This window comes from Nelumbo nucifera, chromosome 5 (assembly GCF_055504915.1).
Source record: "Nelumbo nucifera cultivar China Antique chromosome 5, China Antique-T2T, whole genome shotgun sequence".
NCBI classification, from domain to species: Eukaryota; Viridiplantae; Streptophyta; class Magnoliopsida; order Proteales; family Nelumbonaceae; genus Nelumbo; species Nelumbo nucifera.
In genome coordinates, this window is record NC_142653.1 from 16,771,984 (window position 1) to 16,788,240 (window position 16,257).

At 35.9% G+C, this 16,257-nt stretch overlaps 1 protein-coding gene across 2 annotated transcripts; it reads right to left on the minus strand.

Annotated features, from left to right (window-relative positions):
• Positions 1-1,853: 1,853 nt before the first annotated feature.
• On the minus strand, positions 1,854-5,648 carry LOC104595477 (beta carbonic anhydrase 5, chloroplastic-like). 2 transcript variants are annotated; one of them, XM_010256200.3, is made up of 10 exons: positions 5,503-5,648; positions 5,256-5,380; positions 5,096-5,163; positions 4,305-4,466; positions 4,172-4,220; positions 3,859-3,972; positions 3,652-3,702; positions 3,303-3,385; positions 3,082-3,187; positions 1,854-2,329 (listed from the first exon to the last, which is right to left on the minus strand). In XM_010256200.3, the coding sequence occupies exons 1-10, from the start codon at positions 5,564-5,566 to the stop codon at positions 2,126-2,128; spliced, it is 1,026 nt and encodes a 341-aa protein (XP_010254502.1). In that variant the 5' UTR covers positions 5,567-5,648; the 3' UTR covers positions 1,854-2,125. The 2 variants fall into 2 exon arrangements, with proteins under 2 accessions (XP_010254502.1, XP_010254501.1); XM_010256199.3 differs by having other exon boundaries at positions 5,096-5,166.
• Between the last annotated feature and the right edge of the window lie 10,609 nt (positions 5,649-16,257).

Here is a 16,257-nt window from a genome sequence, read left to right on the forward strand (position 1 = left end):
TATCAACATGAGAGAAAAATAACACTTACCAAAAAATAGCTCAAAAAATTCTTCGAGGAAAAATGTAATATTTATGAACCTACAGTCTCTAAGAAAACAAAAAAAAAAAGCACGGGTCATCTTTATTGTACAGTGTAAAAGAACGAAACTGGATCAATTTAATTAAGGCCATGGTTTTAGCAAAGTGACAAGCAATGTAAATTCAAGCTTGATTTGTATACATTTCACCAATTTAGGGAGTTGACATCTGCACCCCACACCACATCCCCACCTTGTATTGGGAACATCTCCCGATGATGTCTCATCATCTCCCATTCTTGTTATCGGAAGATGTTCACAATACAAGGTGGGGGGATGTGGTGTGGGGCATTGTGGAACGCAGACGTGAACTCCAATTTAGGGCTGCAAACCCACGTTATTTTCAATGTATTGGGAGTGGGCCTTTGGGTTGGTCTCCTAATTCGAACATTTGGGGCCTCTATGATGCTTATGTGGTGTGTCATGGTTAGGGTCCAGTATTAAGAACAGATTTGTTAGAGATACAATCTTGAAAAACCTTGTTCATATGTCTGATACCATGCTTTGACAGCTCAATTCAACTCTTGTTGTTGCAATACTAATGAAAATATTCTCAAAGGAAACCATTAAAGGTTCAACGTTTTAATAAGCAGTTGAACATTCTATAATTCATCTACAGTTATTCAATGTCTTAGTTCAAGACTTTCCAAGAAAAGAAGTATTCTTTCATTTTTGTATAGGGATGCTAATGGGTCAGATTAGGGTTTTGATTCATCAACCCAAGTCAGGTTTGGGCTTTGCTATTTCAACCTATTGGATCATGATACCCCCTACAGGGTATTATTGCAAATTGGTATGATTTCTAACCCTATAACCTCAAAGTTTAGGCTTTCTTTTAAGGCCTAAGCCTGGATCCAACTTGAAAAAAAAAAAAAGAAAAGAGAAACGAAAGTGTAAAATTGCAGACTTAATCAGTCCAGGCTCGGGTTGGGCCCACCCAAGTTGCACCCCTACCCACAAAACAAATCTCAAGTATAAATGATGGTATGCATGTTTCAAGATGAAATGGTATCTTTGACCAAAATGCTAGGGTTTGAAACACCAACGGTACCAAACAAAACTTAAGTTGAAGTAGTAGCCCCTCGTTGAGCATGTAAGGTACATAGTGTTTGGTACCGATGTATTTCAATTTTCAACCTGAAGCGTGAACCCAATGCTTTAGATGTTGCCGTAACGTTTAATGCAGAAACACATGCTTGGTAGGGTTACCTGCTACCTACTAACTGGGCGTTTCAGGTGCCACATTAGCTTCATCCAACGCTGCATCCTGTATCATCTCCCGAAGAGATTTGATGATTCTCCATCACCCCCGTGCAAAAAATCTAAGGCACAGTGGTTTCTTCTTTTTAGCTATCCAAAAATAAGTGATTTCTTCTTTTTGCCTCAAATGGTGATGTTAAAAGGATTTTTTGTTTAATTGTGAATGAAGAATCAGTTCAGGCAACACAAATGTGGCATCTTCGGAAGCTTAAATGAGAATGCAACATCAGAGTACCAAATCAAACACCGCCCTGATGAATTACTTCACTACAACAGACCAAACCGAGCTAATTCTATATACTGGGAGGCTAGGCTTAAATTCAATATGGTGGATTGGTGGGATAGTGCATTGTGCAAACAGCCCAATGTAAATGCACGCAACTAGGGGCTCCGGATGTTATGACGTTTAAATTGTCTACATGCAAGAGTTTCCATCAAGTATTGAGTTTCCTTTTAAATCCCAGTAGGTGCTTGGGTTTATTTGTTCCCTTGATGCACATTCCAAAGTCAGTAACTTTGTAGAAAGTTGTTCAAACTAATGAGACAGATAGATGCTTTTATTACACCACTCCACAGACCACACAAATACAAAGTAAAAGAAGTACAAGCACTAGGTAAGAAAATTTACAAGATAAGTCCCTTAATTTAACTTTAGGTTTTGTCTTACAATTCCAAATGCAAATCTTAATTCAACAGGGTAGCACTGGGTCGCAACCATTGTATTGTACCTAATTCTGGATAATGAAACCAAGTAGATGTTGTTGAAGCTATGGATGAAAATGTTTTATCAGCACCAAAATGCTTGGTCTTTGATGGAGACTCTTCTACCTTCCTTATCTACATTACTTCTTTTGTAATCGAGTGTCCATTTCTCAAATGTACACTTGGTGAAGTCATAGTAACCACCATGAATAGAGAGTACTCCTTTACCCACTCTTTCTTCAATCCAGGGGTAAGTTAGCAAGTTCAGTATTGATTGGTTGATTGATTCCTGTAACATGCAGAAATTAACTCATCCGAGCAGCAGACAACAAAGACGATTAACTTAATGCATTCACATATTACACTTATTACCAACAATAAAGACGATTAACTTAATGTATTCACATATTACACTCATTACCAATTATAGTGTATGCACAAGCATTTTTTTCATTGTCTTTACAATTCTACCATTGTTTTTTACACTTGTGACCAATTATAGTGTATTTGTTCATGCATTTTTTTCATTGCAAGTTGAAGGGGCTAGAAGGGCTAGGGGTAGACCAAAAACGACACGGGTGGAAATAGTAACAAGATATGGCATTAAACAGAATGGAACGGAAGAACAGGGTTATGTAGCCAACCCCATATAGTTGGGATAAGGGCTTGGGTGATGATGATGATGATGGCCATTTCAATCCACCAATCAAAAATTCAATAAAGCTCAGTTTGGGAAACGTGCAAATATAAATATGTACAGTACAAATACAAGGTTTAGAAATACGATATACAAAGTTTTCCACTGTACATGTTTGTATTTGTACTCTTCCCAAAGGAAGGACTACAAATACAAATATGTAGAGTGCAAAACCCTGTATTTTGTATGTATTTGTACTGTACATATTTGTATTTGTACTCTTTCCAAACTGAGCCTAAGTTTCAAATTGATTTGGATACAAATCTGCAATAAAGTATTAGCAAAAACAAGGTAACTGATTGGTGATCAAAATATGTGATAGGAGGCAAGAAAGAAAAGAACACCTTCTCACAGTGTCTGCATTGCTGATCAAAGCTGAGGTTGGCAGCAACAGCTTTTGTGCTTAACCTCGCCTTCTTCCCAACCACAACCCAGTTTCTAATAAAGCTACTGAAATAAACAGATAAATTGGTGTAAGAAACAATAATAAATTCCACTGCTCCACAAAGGAAAAACGATAAGACATGCCATTCATGTTAACAAAAAGGGAATTATCTGGCTTTACCTTCTGTCTATTTCATCTGGCATACTCATAAGGGCTTGAATACCTCCACAACAGCTGTGGCCAATGACAAATATATTTTCGACCTGTAGGAAACACTAATTTTTAATCATCTGGTGACAAAAAAAAAAAGAAAGAAAAAGATGCACACTTAATCTTGTAGTGTTTGTGAATAGCATGTACCCACTACCTACAATTTTTCAAAAACCACAGACTGAAGAGGTGCTGATAAATATATAGGAAGAAAACCAACAACTCAGAACCTCAAGAAGCATAATTTTGTCCATAACTGATCGTCAAGTAGAGTAACTATATACATATATAATATACACAAAGCCACAAGGAAACTTACTTCAAGAGTATTTACGGCAAATTCAAGGGCAGCATTAGTTTCTGAGGGTCTCTGCAAAAGAAAGATTCAAATTTAAGATTTACAAAATGAACAAGGTTTTTTTTATCAGTAAAATGGACAAGGTTATTTCATCCATATCTTCCCAGTTTATAGCATCAAGGTTTTCACCATTAGAATAACAAAGGCAGAAGAAAGACACCATAATACCTCAACAGGAGGTACCAGATTTGCCACATTCCGTATCATAAAGGCATCTCCAGGTTGAAATCCCAGGATGGTAGAAGGGCATACCCTAGAGTCTGCACAGGCAATCACCATGAACTGTTTTTCAACTAGTTAGTTATTGAACGAGACCCAAGTTTATTGATAAAAAATGCAGAAGCTGAGCATCCCATTCTAAATTGGCTTAGAAAATAATAACATGAAATGGGAAAAAGAGGCAATCCAACAATGTTGAAGCCAGATTTTAAACTGGATAAAAGAACAAAGACCAAAATATAAGCCTAGTTTGTTGTATCACCTTTGGTGCTTGAGCTTTTGAAAGCTTCTCAAAATGTTCTGAGTTCTCCCTGTTTGAAATGCAGGCTAAGTTAGTTTAAACATTGGCCAACTTCAGGCTATAATACTTTAGTTTGGAGACTACCGTTACTTACAGGTATTTGTGCCTTTTAAAACTCAAAAACCTATTTTTCATCTCCCCAAACAGATCTAACCCCTGCTCAATTTTATTTACACCTAGTTTGTTGTTGTTTGTAATTTCTTGGGCCAATCCCGCAGAATCCCTGGAAGCCTCTACTCTCAAAGTTGGATCACTCCTGCAAATGAAGAAGCCAAAAGATGGAAATAGCACAAATTATAATGATTAATAGATTATACTTAACGAATCCAAGGAATAGAATAACAGAGCACAAGTGATTCAAACAAGAACGAATACATTCTTATCTTTTTGGGTCAGTGCCGAAGGTTGCATTGAATCTGTAATTCTAAAAGTACAGATTTCCTATAATAGATCATCAAACAATAACATTAGAAACTCAGACAATTATGGATTAAACGGATTTGTGCTGAGAGCCAATTAGATAAGCACGGATATTTGCATGCATACCCAGTCACAACCATTATGTAAAGAACGATGTTGGAGCAAACAATTAATACCGGTTCTCAGTAGATTGCTAACTAATTAATTGCCATTTTAGGCAATCAGACCAACCATAGTTCGAAAGTTCAAATAGAAACTAACTATTTTTTTCCAGACCCATTCTCTAAAATCACAACACAAATTCAAATTCATAAATAATAATCCGAGATATCATGCAAATCCCGTAGAATTCTCAACCGAGAAACAATATCCCAGCTAAGTTGGCAAAAGTTAAAGACGAGGAAAAGCAAAACGACCATCAATTTGAAACTTTTCCAGCAAAATAGGGTGAAGAGATAAACTTACTTGTTTGAACCCAAGGATCTCAGATGGGCCTCCTCAAATTTCCCCAACTTTTCTCGGGAACCATAGATCTGCTGCAGGGAATGGTATCAATGAAGACAATTCAGGGAAAAAAACTAGAGAGAATTAAGGAAGTAAAAAGGGGAAGTGAAGAACAACTTACTCTGGTAATCCCCAGTGAAGTTCTAGAAAGACCCAGGAAAGAATTCCTGGGTCGAAGAAAGGTCACAGCGGAGCAGTCTTGAGGCTGAGGAGCAGTGGAGGGTCGAAGAGCTGCCATTGCAGATCCTACGAGGAAGAGGGAATGCGAGTTGGGAAAGCAGAAAGTGGTTAGGGTTTTTCAGTCATGGCTAAATGAATGAATGGATGCATGTAAATTTGAAGGAACAGATAGGTGGAAGTTGGGTCACCATTTTGTCTCCAAGAAAGACGGAGAAACCGAAGCAAATAAACGTAGTTTAATGGCCGTCGCATCTGGTTTAAAGTTAAAACTGGGCCAACTTGCCAGGAGATATATTGTGAACACCGATTCGTACTCTCCGGAGCCGGAGGATCCTTAAACCCATTTATTCTCAAGTCTTTTCACTAACAAGGGTTACCACGTGGATGCACGTGGACCACTCCTTTTCTGATAAGCGCAAAGAGATGGGTCCCCTACATGATGCGGCTTTCTCGACAGTCGACAGGTCGCTTCGGATTCAGAGTCCTCCACGCCTCCACCTTGTACTGGACTCGACAATTAAAAATGATATACACAACTTGACAATGCCTGCCCACAGCCCACTACAAGCTAAATCCGGATCTGGTCCCCACACCTACCCAACTCGGATCTGCGGAGTGGGAAGAGTTTGTGAGTGGGAGATCCGGATTATTCCCGACATGGGGAGATATTCGTTATTCAGTGAGTAAATGGGTAGGTTCTACTCGAAATTTAATTTAATGAAACCGACTTCGGACCGGTATTGAATTAATCCTACCTAATATATTATAGAGTAGGATTAGTGATAAATTCTTGGAATCGACTGTTACGTAAGTCGTCGATTCCAGAGTTTACCCTTTGAACCAAACCCAATAAATTGACTTTCGAATTAAACTTGCCTTTAAATAAGTCTCCGAATATCTTTAAGGATGTTGAAGATTTAAACCTAAGCGTTCATGGTTATAATAATTATAGTCTTAGCTTATCATTAAGTTATTTAAGTGATTTGATTAGTTGTTTTTATATTAATATTTAAATGTATATAATAAATAAAATAAAATGATAAATTTTGAACTATATTAATTTATTATAATAATTTATATATTAAATTACTCAATTTAATCAATAAATACAATATAAGTTTTAAATTATAAATTATTATTATTATTGAAAATCATGTTTTATTTTTTCTTCTTTTGAAGGGGATAGTAAAGAAAGAGCATGTTCCACGAGTAGACCTTGGAATCGACAATATCAGAAATGACCCTAAAAAAGACTTTCATTAAATAGGTTAAGGTTCCAAAAACCTAGAACTGGTCCCTAAAGGATAAGTTTCAAATTTTGCCACTGAATTGAACCAAACTGACCCATTCTCACTCCTAATACAGAGTATGACAGTATAACCCAAATCTCCTACAAGTACAAGCTTTGTTCACATAGAATTCACCAAAAACCACCATGTATGAGATGTATAGTGTAGGAGTATTCGGATTGCTCTTCAAGATAAAGAGGCATTTGAAGGTTGTGCAAGCGTCAATGAAAATAAAGAAGGGAAACCCTAAAAAAATAAGATATAAATGGCAGAAGTTTTCTGTCGTTGCTGAAATCTCCCTAAAGTTTGGTAATTGCAATCACCTCCTCTAAACTTTTTAAAACAAACGTATGTAGACCCCTTAGTTAGAATCCTCTAACAAGAAGCATGAAAATGTCCAAAAATACTCATGCAGTTACTTTTGACCAAAATTGTTTATTTTCCAATTTTTTTTCGTATCATTCACTTCCCTAAGCCTCTCCAATCTCATTTACAAAATTGGTTTATTTTCAAATTTTCCATTCAAATCAATTGCTCAAAGGCCAAACTACAACTTTCAACTTTTCCTTTAGAAATCAGCCTCAATAGCAAGAGTTATAAAATCGGACCAAACAAGGAACCGTTATGGGCTTCGGTTCCCAAGTCGAACAGTCCAACCATTATGTCTAAATAGACAACCCACTCAAACAAAAAAAAAATGTAAAAACACAAAAGAGAGTCAAAACTGTTCCTGGGTCCAATGGTTTGATGGTTTGATCGCCCAAGTTAGTAGTTCACTGACCAAATCAACGATTTTTGGCCAAAAGCGGCTTTAGGGTTTCAGTTTTTCCAGTCCGGTTTTGAAAACTTTGCTCAATAGTAACTGTATGGGGGTTTCAAACATTTTCATGCATCTTATTAGAGGATTTTAATAGAGGAAGTCTACTTACAGCTATGTCATAAAATTCAAGGAAGATTATTGCAATTATCAAAGACTTTTAGGAGACATTTCAGCAATGGTGAGAAACTTCCCTTCACTTTTTAAAGACATAAGCAAAAGATCTCACTACCATTATTTTTTATCACAGAAAATGATGTAATGTTTTAAATTTTTTGAAATCCCACCTTTGTTCATGACAAAATTTATTGGAATGAGCATTAGACCTCCCTTTTATTACTTTTTTTTCTGACGGAAAATGATCAAGTAATGCTTTAAATTATTTGAAATCCCAATTTCGCCCACAACAAAAGTTGTTCGAATGAGCATTTATCGAATTACCCCTAAAAATGTAAACATTTATACTTTCATATAAATATAAATTATGTAAACATAAATTTTCATATAACTAATGTAATTATATTTACATTAAATATAAATATTCATTCCAATAAAACTCCTGCAAAAGTTGGATTTTAAAATGGTCATTTACTAGAACACCCCTATAGTCTCACAAATTTAGCCTATAGCTTGTGTTTTATTAAAACACCCCTTATAGTTTGCAATCTATTTACTTAATTGACCTTTCATTAAGAACTATTTGTTTTTCCATCTTAATATAGTAACATGATCACCTAAACTAAGTGGAAAATGTCCAAGGGTATGGATCCAATGATCCATGGTTGTTTATTCCAAAAGTACCGCTAACACTTTTTTGTATAGAAAATAAAATTGAAAAAAAAATAGAGAAAACAGAGTGGTTATTCATGTTTTATTAGGGGCAAAAATGGCATATTGTTTTTAGCTTCTTAAGATTATATTTATTTGAATGGATGTTAAGGTTAAAATTGTTATTTTTCGCTTTCATCTAATGGAAGGTCGATTAAGTAAATTGATTACAAACTATAGGGGATGTTTTAGTAAAACACAAACTATAGGTCGGTTTTAATAAAGGGAAAATTCTCGATTAGTACCATGTATTTTAGGCCTAGTGCCACTTTGGTCCCCAAACTTTAAAATGTGACAATTCAGTACCCAAACTTTTAAAACATGACAATCCAGTACTTGTCGTTAACTAGCTGCTAATCAGTTGTTAATTGGCATATTAAAAAGGCAAAGATGCCCTTCAAGTATTATTTAATTTTCTTTATCAATTATCTAAACATTGACAAAAAATTAATAGTCCCAAATCTTTGCCTTCTCCATTCAAGAAGGTTGGGGTCACGTTTGAGTGAGCATTCTGATGACCTCAACTTTCTTGAATAGAGGAGGCAAGGATTTGAGACTGTTAATTTTTTTGTTAATGTTTGGATGGTTGATAAAGAAAATTAGATGACACTCGAAGGGCATTTATATCTTTTTAAAATGCCACTTGCCGCTGATTAATAGCTAGTTAAAAGTAGGTACTGGACTATCATGTTTTGAAAGTTCGGGTACTGAATTGTCACATTTTAAAGTTCAAGAATCAAAATGACACTAGGCCCAAAGTACAGGGTACTAATCGGGAAATTTCCCTTGAAACTATAAGGGTGATTTAGTAAATGGCCCATTTTAAAATTTTAAACTATTACCTCCATCAAGAAAAATAATGAAAGGGAGATTTAGTATATGTTTGGAAAGGTTTCTATTTATAAAATAAACATTTTTTCTTAATTTATCTTTAAAACCGAGAAAAAGTGGTTGATAAATGTTTTTTTGGTATTTATTGACAGCTAGGTGCTATATAAGCGGAACAATAAATAAATACTTTTGTATTGGGAAAAATGTTAAAATGAATTTTCTCCAATGATTAATTAACACGCAAATCAAGACAAACATTTATATAATAAATAAGAATATGAAATAGCATGATGGGACAAACACCCACATGGCAATGACCTAGTACCATTTATCAAATAAAAAGACTTACGAAAACAATACCAAACGCCCTGTGTTTGAATAAAAATCCATTGGATTTTTTCTCTTTTTGATACACTCAAAAAGAAAAACCCTAATGCAAGACAGTCCTACCCTACAAGTCCATTACATAAATATACTGCAATCCAAGGGGAAGTCTGCCTCCCTTTCAAGATGATTGGAATGACCTTCATTAGCTGGTTAGTCAGCTGCTTGATTGCCTTCTCTCTATGTATGAGAATACCCGATGTAAAACTGTTTCTCCTAGTTGATCCTTTCGCACATTTGAATAAATGTAGAACATCTACATGGGGTGGTGTCTTTTCCGAGCAGACTGTCGAGAATAAGACAAGCTTTGAGTCACCTTCACTCCAAACATTCCTTTAACCACTAGCTTGTGAGTAAACCTGTTCATGGGCCGAGTGGCCCGACGAACCGGCCTGACCCCCAGACGGGCTTGAACAGGCTTTTTGGCCCGCGAGCTTAACCTCGGGCCAAAAAGCCCGGCCCGCATAAAATTCGAAACGGTCTCGGGCTTTGCCAAAATAGCCCGGCCCGGCCCGACCTATAGTTAAACCAAAGTAAACCCGGCCCGACCTATAGTTAAACCAAAGTAAACCCGACCCAACCTATAGTTAAACCTAAGTAAAAACCCTAGATGTCCATTTGAATAAATTTTTTGATTTGAGAATGTTGTTGATTCACTTGTAGGCCCATTGTTCATTTAAAAAGGGGAAAAAACATCTAAATTAAAATAGAAAATGTCCATTTGAATAGGAAAAAATTCGAATTTCTTTTATTAAGTCGGGCTTCGGGCTTTTTATCAGGGCCAGGCTTGGGCCCAAGTTGTAGGCCCGTTGGTCGGGCAGGGCTCAGGCTCGGGCCTAACATTTTTCTGTTAATAAAGAGTCAAAGCCCGGCCCGACCCGGCCTATGAACAGGTCTACTTGTGAGTTACCTGGCATTCCGCCATTAATAGAAGTGATTTCAATTAATCGTGTTTACATTTTAACGATCCGACCCAACAATATATAATAATTCCTCCAAACAAAGACCATTTGAACATCTAATAGCATCAAAATTTACTTTTTAAAGTTTTGTATATGGGAGGGTACCATCTTATCCAATTTTTTCTTTTCTTTCTTTTATCTCTTTTCCCCTCTCCTTTTTTTTTTCTTTTGTAGGTTTTAGCAAGGTCTTTAAAATCGAATCAGACATGTAACCTTTTTAGGTCCAATTCTTGGGCAAGGTTCAAAGTATCGTTATGTAACGGCCCATACATACGTATTGTTCTAGGACCCTTCTGATACGCCCCTATAGTGGGTGTATCGGGGGTCTGACTGGTTCAGGGGATGGAGGGGTCCTAGACCGGCTCCCCTGAACCAGTTTTGAAAAGAAAAATAAAAAAAAGTAAAAAAACAAGTACTGAAACGCCCGATATGCCCCTACCGACGCATCGGGCATATCGATATTTTGAACCTTGTTCTTGGGTAGAATGTTTCAACCATTCGGTCCAAATAATGGCCCACTCAAACAAAAAAAATTAAAAAACACAAAAAATGGCCAAAACCGTTGTCAGGTTGAACGATTCAATGGCTTGATCGCCTGGATCAATGGTTCATTGACTAAATCAACAATTTTTGGCCAAAAGTGGCTTTGGGGTTAAATGGATGACCGGTTCCTAATTTTTTCGGTCCGACCATCTGGCCAGTTCGATTTTGAAAAACATTGGGTTTTAGTACATCTATTGCAAAGTAAGATTTAACAAAATTAGGAAATTAAAATTTTTTTATTGAACATAATGTTTTTTCTGTGACAAAAACAAGTAAAAAGAATATATTTCTCAATTGTGCTTATATTAAATGTTCAATAAGGCAACAAGAAAAAATACTTTTTATTTTATCTCAGACCCATGACAAGCCCAAAAGTGGTCGCACCCAATCCAATCCAATGAATATTTTAGACCATTTTGGACCGATCAATTTCAATGTCTGGACCATCTAATATGTTTAAATTTGTTTTAGTTTAGATTGGTTTCAACTCAAACGTGTTCTATTGACACCTTTCGTATCTTCTATCAATTGACCAGATATTGTCTCAATCCAACCCAATCCAATATAAATTCATTATGTACGGACCAGGTTCAATCCAATAAGTTAAATACTTTGGATCAAGCTTTTTAAAACCAGACCAGACAGGGAGCCATTTTGGGGTCCGGTTCTCAGGTTGTCTAGTTTGAACAGACGGCTCACTCTGACAAAAAATTAAAAAAGAAAACAAAAGAAGTTCAAAAACCGTTGTTTGAGTCGAAGGTTCAACGATTTGACCGCCCAGGTCAGTGCTTTGCTGACCAAATCAACGATTTTTTGCCAACAGATGGTTTTGGGGTGAAATGGCATCAGTCAGGTAACGGTTTCCGGATTTTTGGCCTGACCTTCTAGTCTGGTCTAGTTTTGAAAACACTGTTTTAGTCCTTTAAATCTGGACTGATCCAATTCATTATGTCTTGCTAGTCTGTCCAATTCGTCCAAATTAATTTTAGTTTGGACGGAGTCCAATCTAAAACCAGTCCATTGACATCTCTAACCACACCGGCGCTTGGTTGTGCTTTCTTCTTCCTGCTATCAAATCCATTCAAACCCCAAGTTGGGCTTGGGTTTACAAAGCGTGAAAAGTGAGATTGAACTACCACATGCTCATTCATAGCCCTATCTAACTGCACTGTTTTTTTATTTGCTAAAGTTGGCACTTAACGGTCTGAAACTTAGACAATTTGATCTAGAGCCATGCCTAATCTCCATGCTACTAGTCAAACTGTCAAACACCCCCTTAGTGTTTCACATGGGCCATGTTTGGGCTGGTCCGCAAAATTCATAAGCCAACAATAGAACCCAAGCCCGGATCTAAGCTTTCTCCAGTGCCTGGTGAAATTGAATTTGGATAAACAGAAAACAACATCCTCATCTACCCTAAAGAAAGCTTGGAAACGATTGGATATTAAAGAAAACATTAAGGCTGTGTTTCCTGTTTGGTCTGATAGAAAATAAGAGAGAAACAGTATAAGCGATCTTATTTAATAGTTTATTGATAACCACTAGGGATGTCAATGGAGTTAGGGGTGTCAATTTGACCGGATTTAATTCAACCAAGGTTCTAAATACCGATATGGGCCGATATGGCAGGCGTATTGGCCTATATCGGTGCTTTTTTTATATGTTCTACTTTTTTTATGAAACCAGTTTAGAGGGGTCGGTTTAAGACCCGACTACCCTCTGAACCACTGGCTGACCCGATGCAACCCCTTTAGGAGTGTATCGGGAAGTCACAAGCACAATATGCATTGGCTGGTACAGGTCGATATGTATCGATACTTTGAACCTTAAGTTCAACCCAATCTGGTCCAATATTAGTCCATTACAGATGTGACATGTCCAATCCAATCCAATGAATACTTGGGACCATTTTGGACCATCCAATATGTTCAAATTGGTTTTAATTTAGATTGGTTAAAATCCATACCTGCTCCAACGACACCTGTATTCTTATCTTATATCAATGGACTGGATATTGGTTTAATCCAACCAAATCCAATATAAATCCATTATGGATGGATCAAGTCCAATTCAATATGTCTTGTTGGTCCGTCTAATTGATTTTGATTTGGATGGGTCCAACGGTTCAACCCAAAATCGGTCTATTGACACCATTGAACAGAGCAGTGTAAACCACACTGTCCTAAATCACATTTAGGCACTTTTTGGGACCGATTTTCATGAAAAAACGTTCATGCTTCCAAGACCCATTTTTCACAAAAAAAACGCTTCTGCCATGTAAGCAGTGAGCAACATTATGCTGTTTGGGAAGGTGATTTTTATCACTGTTTTTCATATATGTGCTAACAGGTAAGCACCACATAGGATACACATCAATCAACCGTTGGGGAAAACGATTCACCGATGCATGAAATGTCAAATTATGCATCGGTGGGATCCCAATTTTCGAGGCATGCCCAGTTTTTAATAATCAGCTGAACCAAATAATGAGATACATGGACATTTTTTGAAACACCTATGCAGATCCAATGTGGCACCGTTTTTTGAAAAACGACCATATTTCCAAACATCCCCTTAATGTGCAACTATTATAATATTCAAATTCAAATTAATATTATAAATCAATTTTAAATAAGTCATGGATTAGATTTAAATATTTAATATCATTAATAAGTTATGCTAAAAATTATTATATATATAGTTATACCTTGACACTGAAAAGGAATTATACCAAAAAAGCTCAACCAACCAACTAGTATTATCTAATTGGTAACCAATCAACTAGTATTCCTGAAAATTCACGCTGGTTTGTTGGTTAAAGTATTTCAGGCAAGGTTCAAAATTTCATCACGTATCGGCCTGTATTGGCCGATACATATCGTTCCAGCAACTTTTCGACACGATACATGGTACCAAATTGAATGTGTCGTATCTATTCGTCGTATCGAGGCCGTATCGTGCCCGTATCGTACCTATGTCGTTGAGTATCGGTGCGTTTCGACACTATATCGGCTGATACAATATGATTTTATTGTGGTGGAAACGCAAATAAAACTCCTTTCGAAAGAGGGTTTTTAAACCCATTTCAGAAGCCCTCTTTCTTTCCCAAACCATTCAAAAAGCTTTTTAACCTTTTAAAGACTCAAATCTTGTAAAAATTTGCCAAAACATCTATAAATTTGCAAGATTCAATAAGTTTTTCAAGGTTGTGAAAAAAGGAGTGAAACTAGATATGTATTTTCAAATTTCTTTTACATTTTTAACCAATGTTAGAAAAGATAAGGGGAAAGAAAGTGGTTTGCCCTCTACCCCTTCGGCTGGGGGGCTTCGTCCACTTTTAACAACTATTATGCATTTTTATTTTTCTTAATATAAAAGTTTTTATTAAAGATAAAGAAAAAAAATAAAATCCCTCCTTTCTCCTTCCTCATTCATCCTCTTAAGGAATCTTACGCCTCTTGCATTTTAAACTATGCTTCACGCCTCTAGGTAGTGGAATGCCTCTGTGTTTTAAAACATTGATATTTTTTTTTATTTTTAGAATAAAATATGAAAATTAATTATTTCATCTATTATGTCCATTAATCCATTCAATTTTTTGTTACATATTTACTTTTCTTAATTTTGATTTAATTTTTAGAATAAAACATGCAAAATAATTATTTGAATAAAAATAAATAATTATTTAGTTTTTAGAAAATTAGAATAAAACATGCAAAATAATTACTTGATCTATTATGTCCATAATTAGATGATATGTTTCTATTCCCAACTTCCCGTTTATTTATTATAATATGTTTTTTCATAAAACCAACTAAAATATGTTATTTGTATGCATAAATAGCTCATTTATGTCTTATATTTAGTGATATTGATGTTTATTTATGATTTATTAGAGTATTTATAGCATTTCCATGTGTTTCCATGCATATCTTAATTTTTAGTCCATATCCATGCGTATCCAAGGCGTATCCCGATATGTTTCTTAAATTTGCCTTTCCAATATGCATAGCGTTTCCAATACTTTGAACATTGATTTCAGGTATCATACTCTTCTAGTGTCATAAAAATTGCCTTACATATTATTGATAAAATAAATTAAAAATAACTTTGATATTGCACATCATGATTGCAATGGTTACACTTCGGTCCTGTTCGTTTGTAATAGTGCAGTTTACTTGGGTAGCACTTACCTAGGTAAATGTTAACTGCATTTACCCATTTTCTTTTGATTTTTAGGATCCTCAGGTAAATAACAAAATGGCATTTCTATCCATCAAAAGTAACTCTTAAAATGGGTAAAATGGTCTCATCAGGTTTTGTAAAAATTTCTCCCAGGTGGGAAAGCTACTTATCCACCTGGGAGATGGGTAAAATTTACCCAAGAAAGTAAGGATAAATTTAATGTGGACTCATTACTTAATGCAAAAAGAACATAGAAAAGTTGGTTAATAGAAAAAAATTACCCATTGACCAAGTTCCCCATTCATATTTACCTGTAAATGAACGAGGCCTTCAAGTGAAAATAAGATATTCATACCAACACTGGATGGGGTTTAAAATATTGATACACCATGGTACGCGAAAGGAGTGTATATATGAAATTAATTAGGAATAAAAGTGGACGGACAATACCATGGGCCTTACTTAAACATATATACACTTTTGTAAAACTGATGACATAGGGGCCCAAATTGATCACAAGGAAGTCAACGTACAATATACGGGAACTTTGGCTAATGGACATGAAAATTTGAAAAAAATAGTAAGGAATAATTTGATTATGATCTGTTTGGTTTACAGTTGGAATTGGAATCAGAATTGAAGCCCCGTTTGATTCGTGGAATAGGGGTCTGGAATCGGAATTAGAATGGGCTATTTCAATTTTAACTGTTAGGTTGGATAGAATCGGAATTTCATTTTTATTCCTGTTAGATTGGCATTCTTCCATTTGAGGAAATGGCCATTCCTTGTCTCTCCCATGGGAATAAAATCCCATTTCTGCTCACTCCCATTTCTATTCACATTCCTGTCTGAACCAAACAGACTATGGGAATGGACCATTTCGATTTCGATTCCAATTCCAATTCTAATTCCGACTGTGAATCAAACAGATCCTGAAATCTTTCAAAGTCGAAATTGGAATGGTAATTAGAATCAGCAGGAATGGGATTTCATTCCTAAAAAACGAGAAGAGAATGACCATTCTTTCAAATAGGAAAAATGGGAATCAGGGAATGCGATTCCATTTCTACCCGACCAAACAATTGGAATCCGAATAACCCATCC

Excerpts from the sequence above, each read along its gene's own strand:
- LOC104595477 (XM_010256199.3), bottom strand. The coding sequence starts at position 5,566 with ATGCGACGGCCATTAAACTACGTTTATTTGCTTCGGTTTCTCCGTCTT. Across the intron at positions 3,973-4,171 it reads CAAAAGCTCAAGCACCAAAG|TTCATGGTGATTGCCTGTGC; the intron begins GTGATACAACAA and ends GTTGAAAAACAG. Across the intron at positions 3,188-3,302 it reads CCAGATGAAATAGACAGAAG|TAGCTTTATTAGAAACTGGG; the intron begins GTAAAGCCAGAT and ends TGTTTATTTCAG.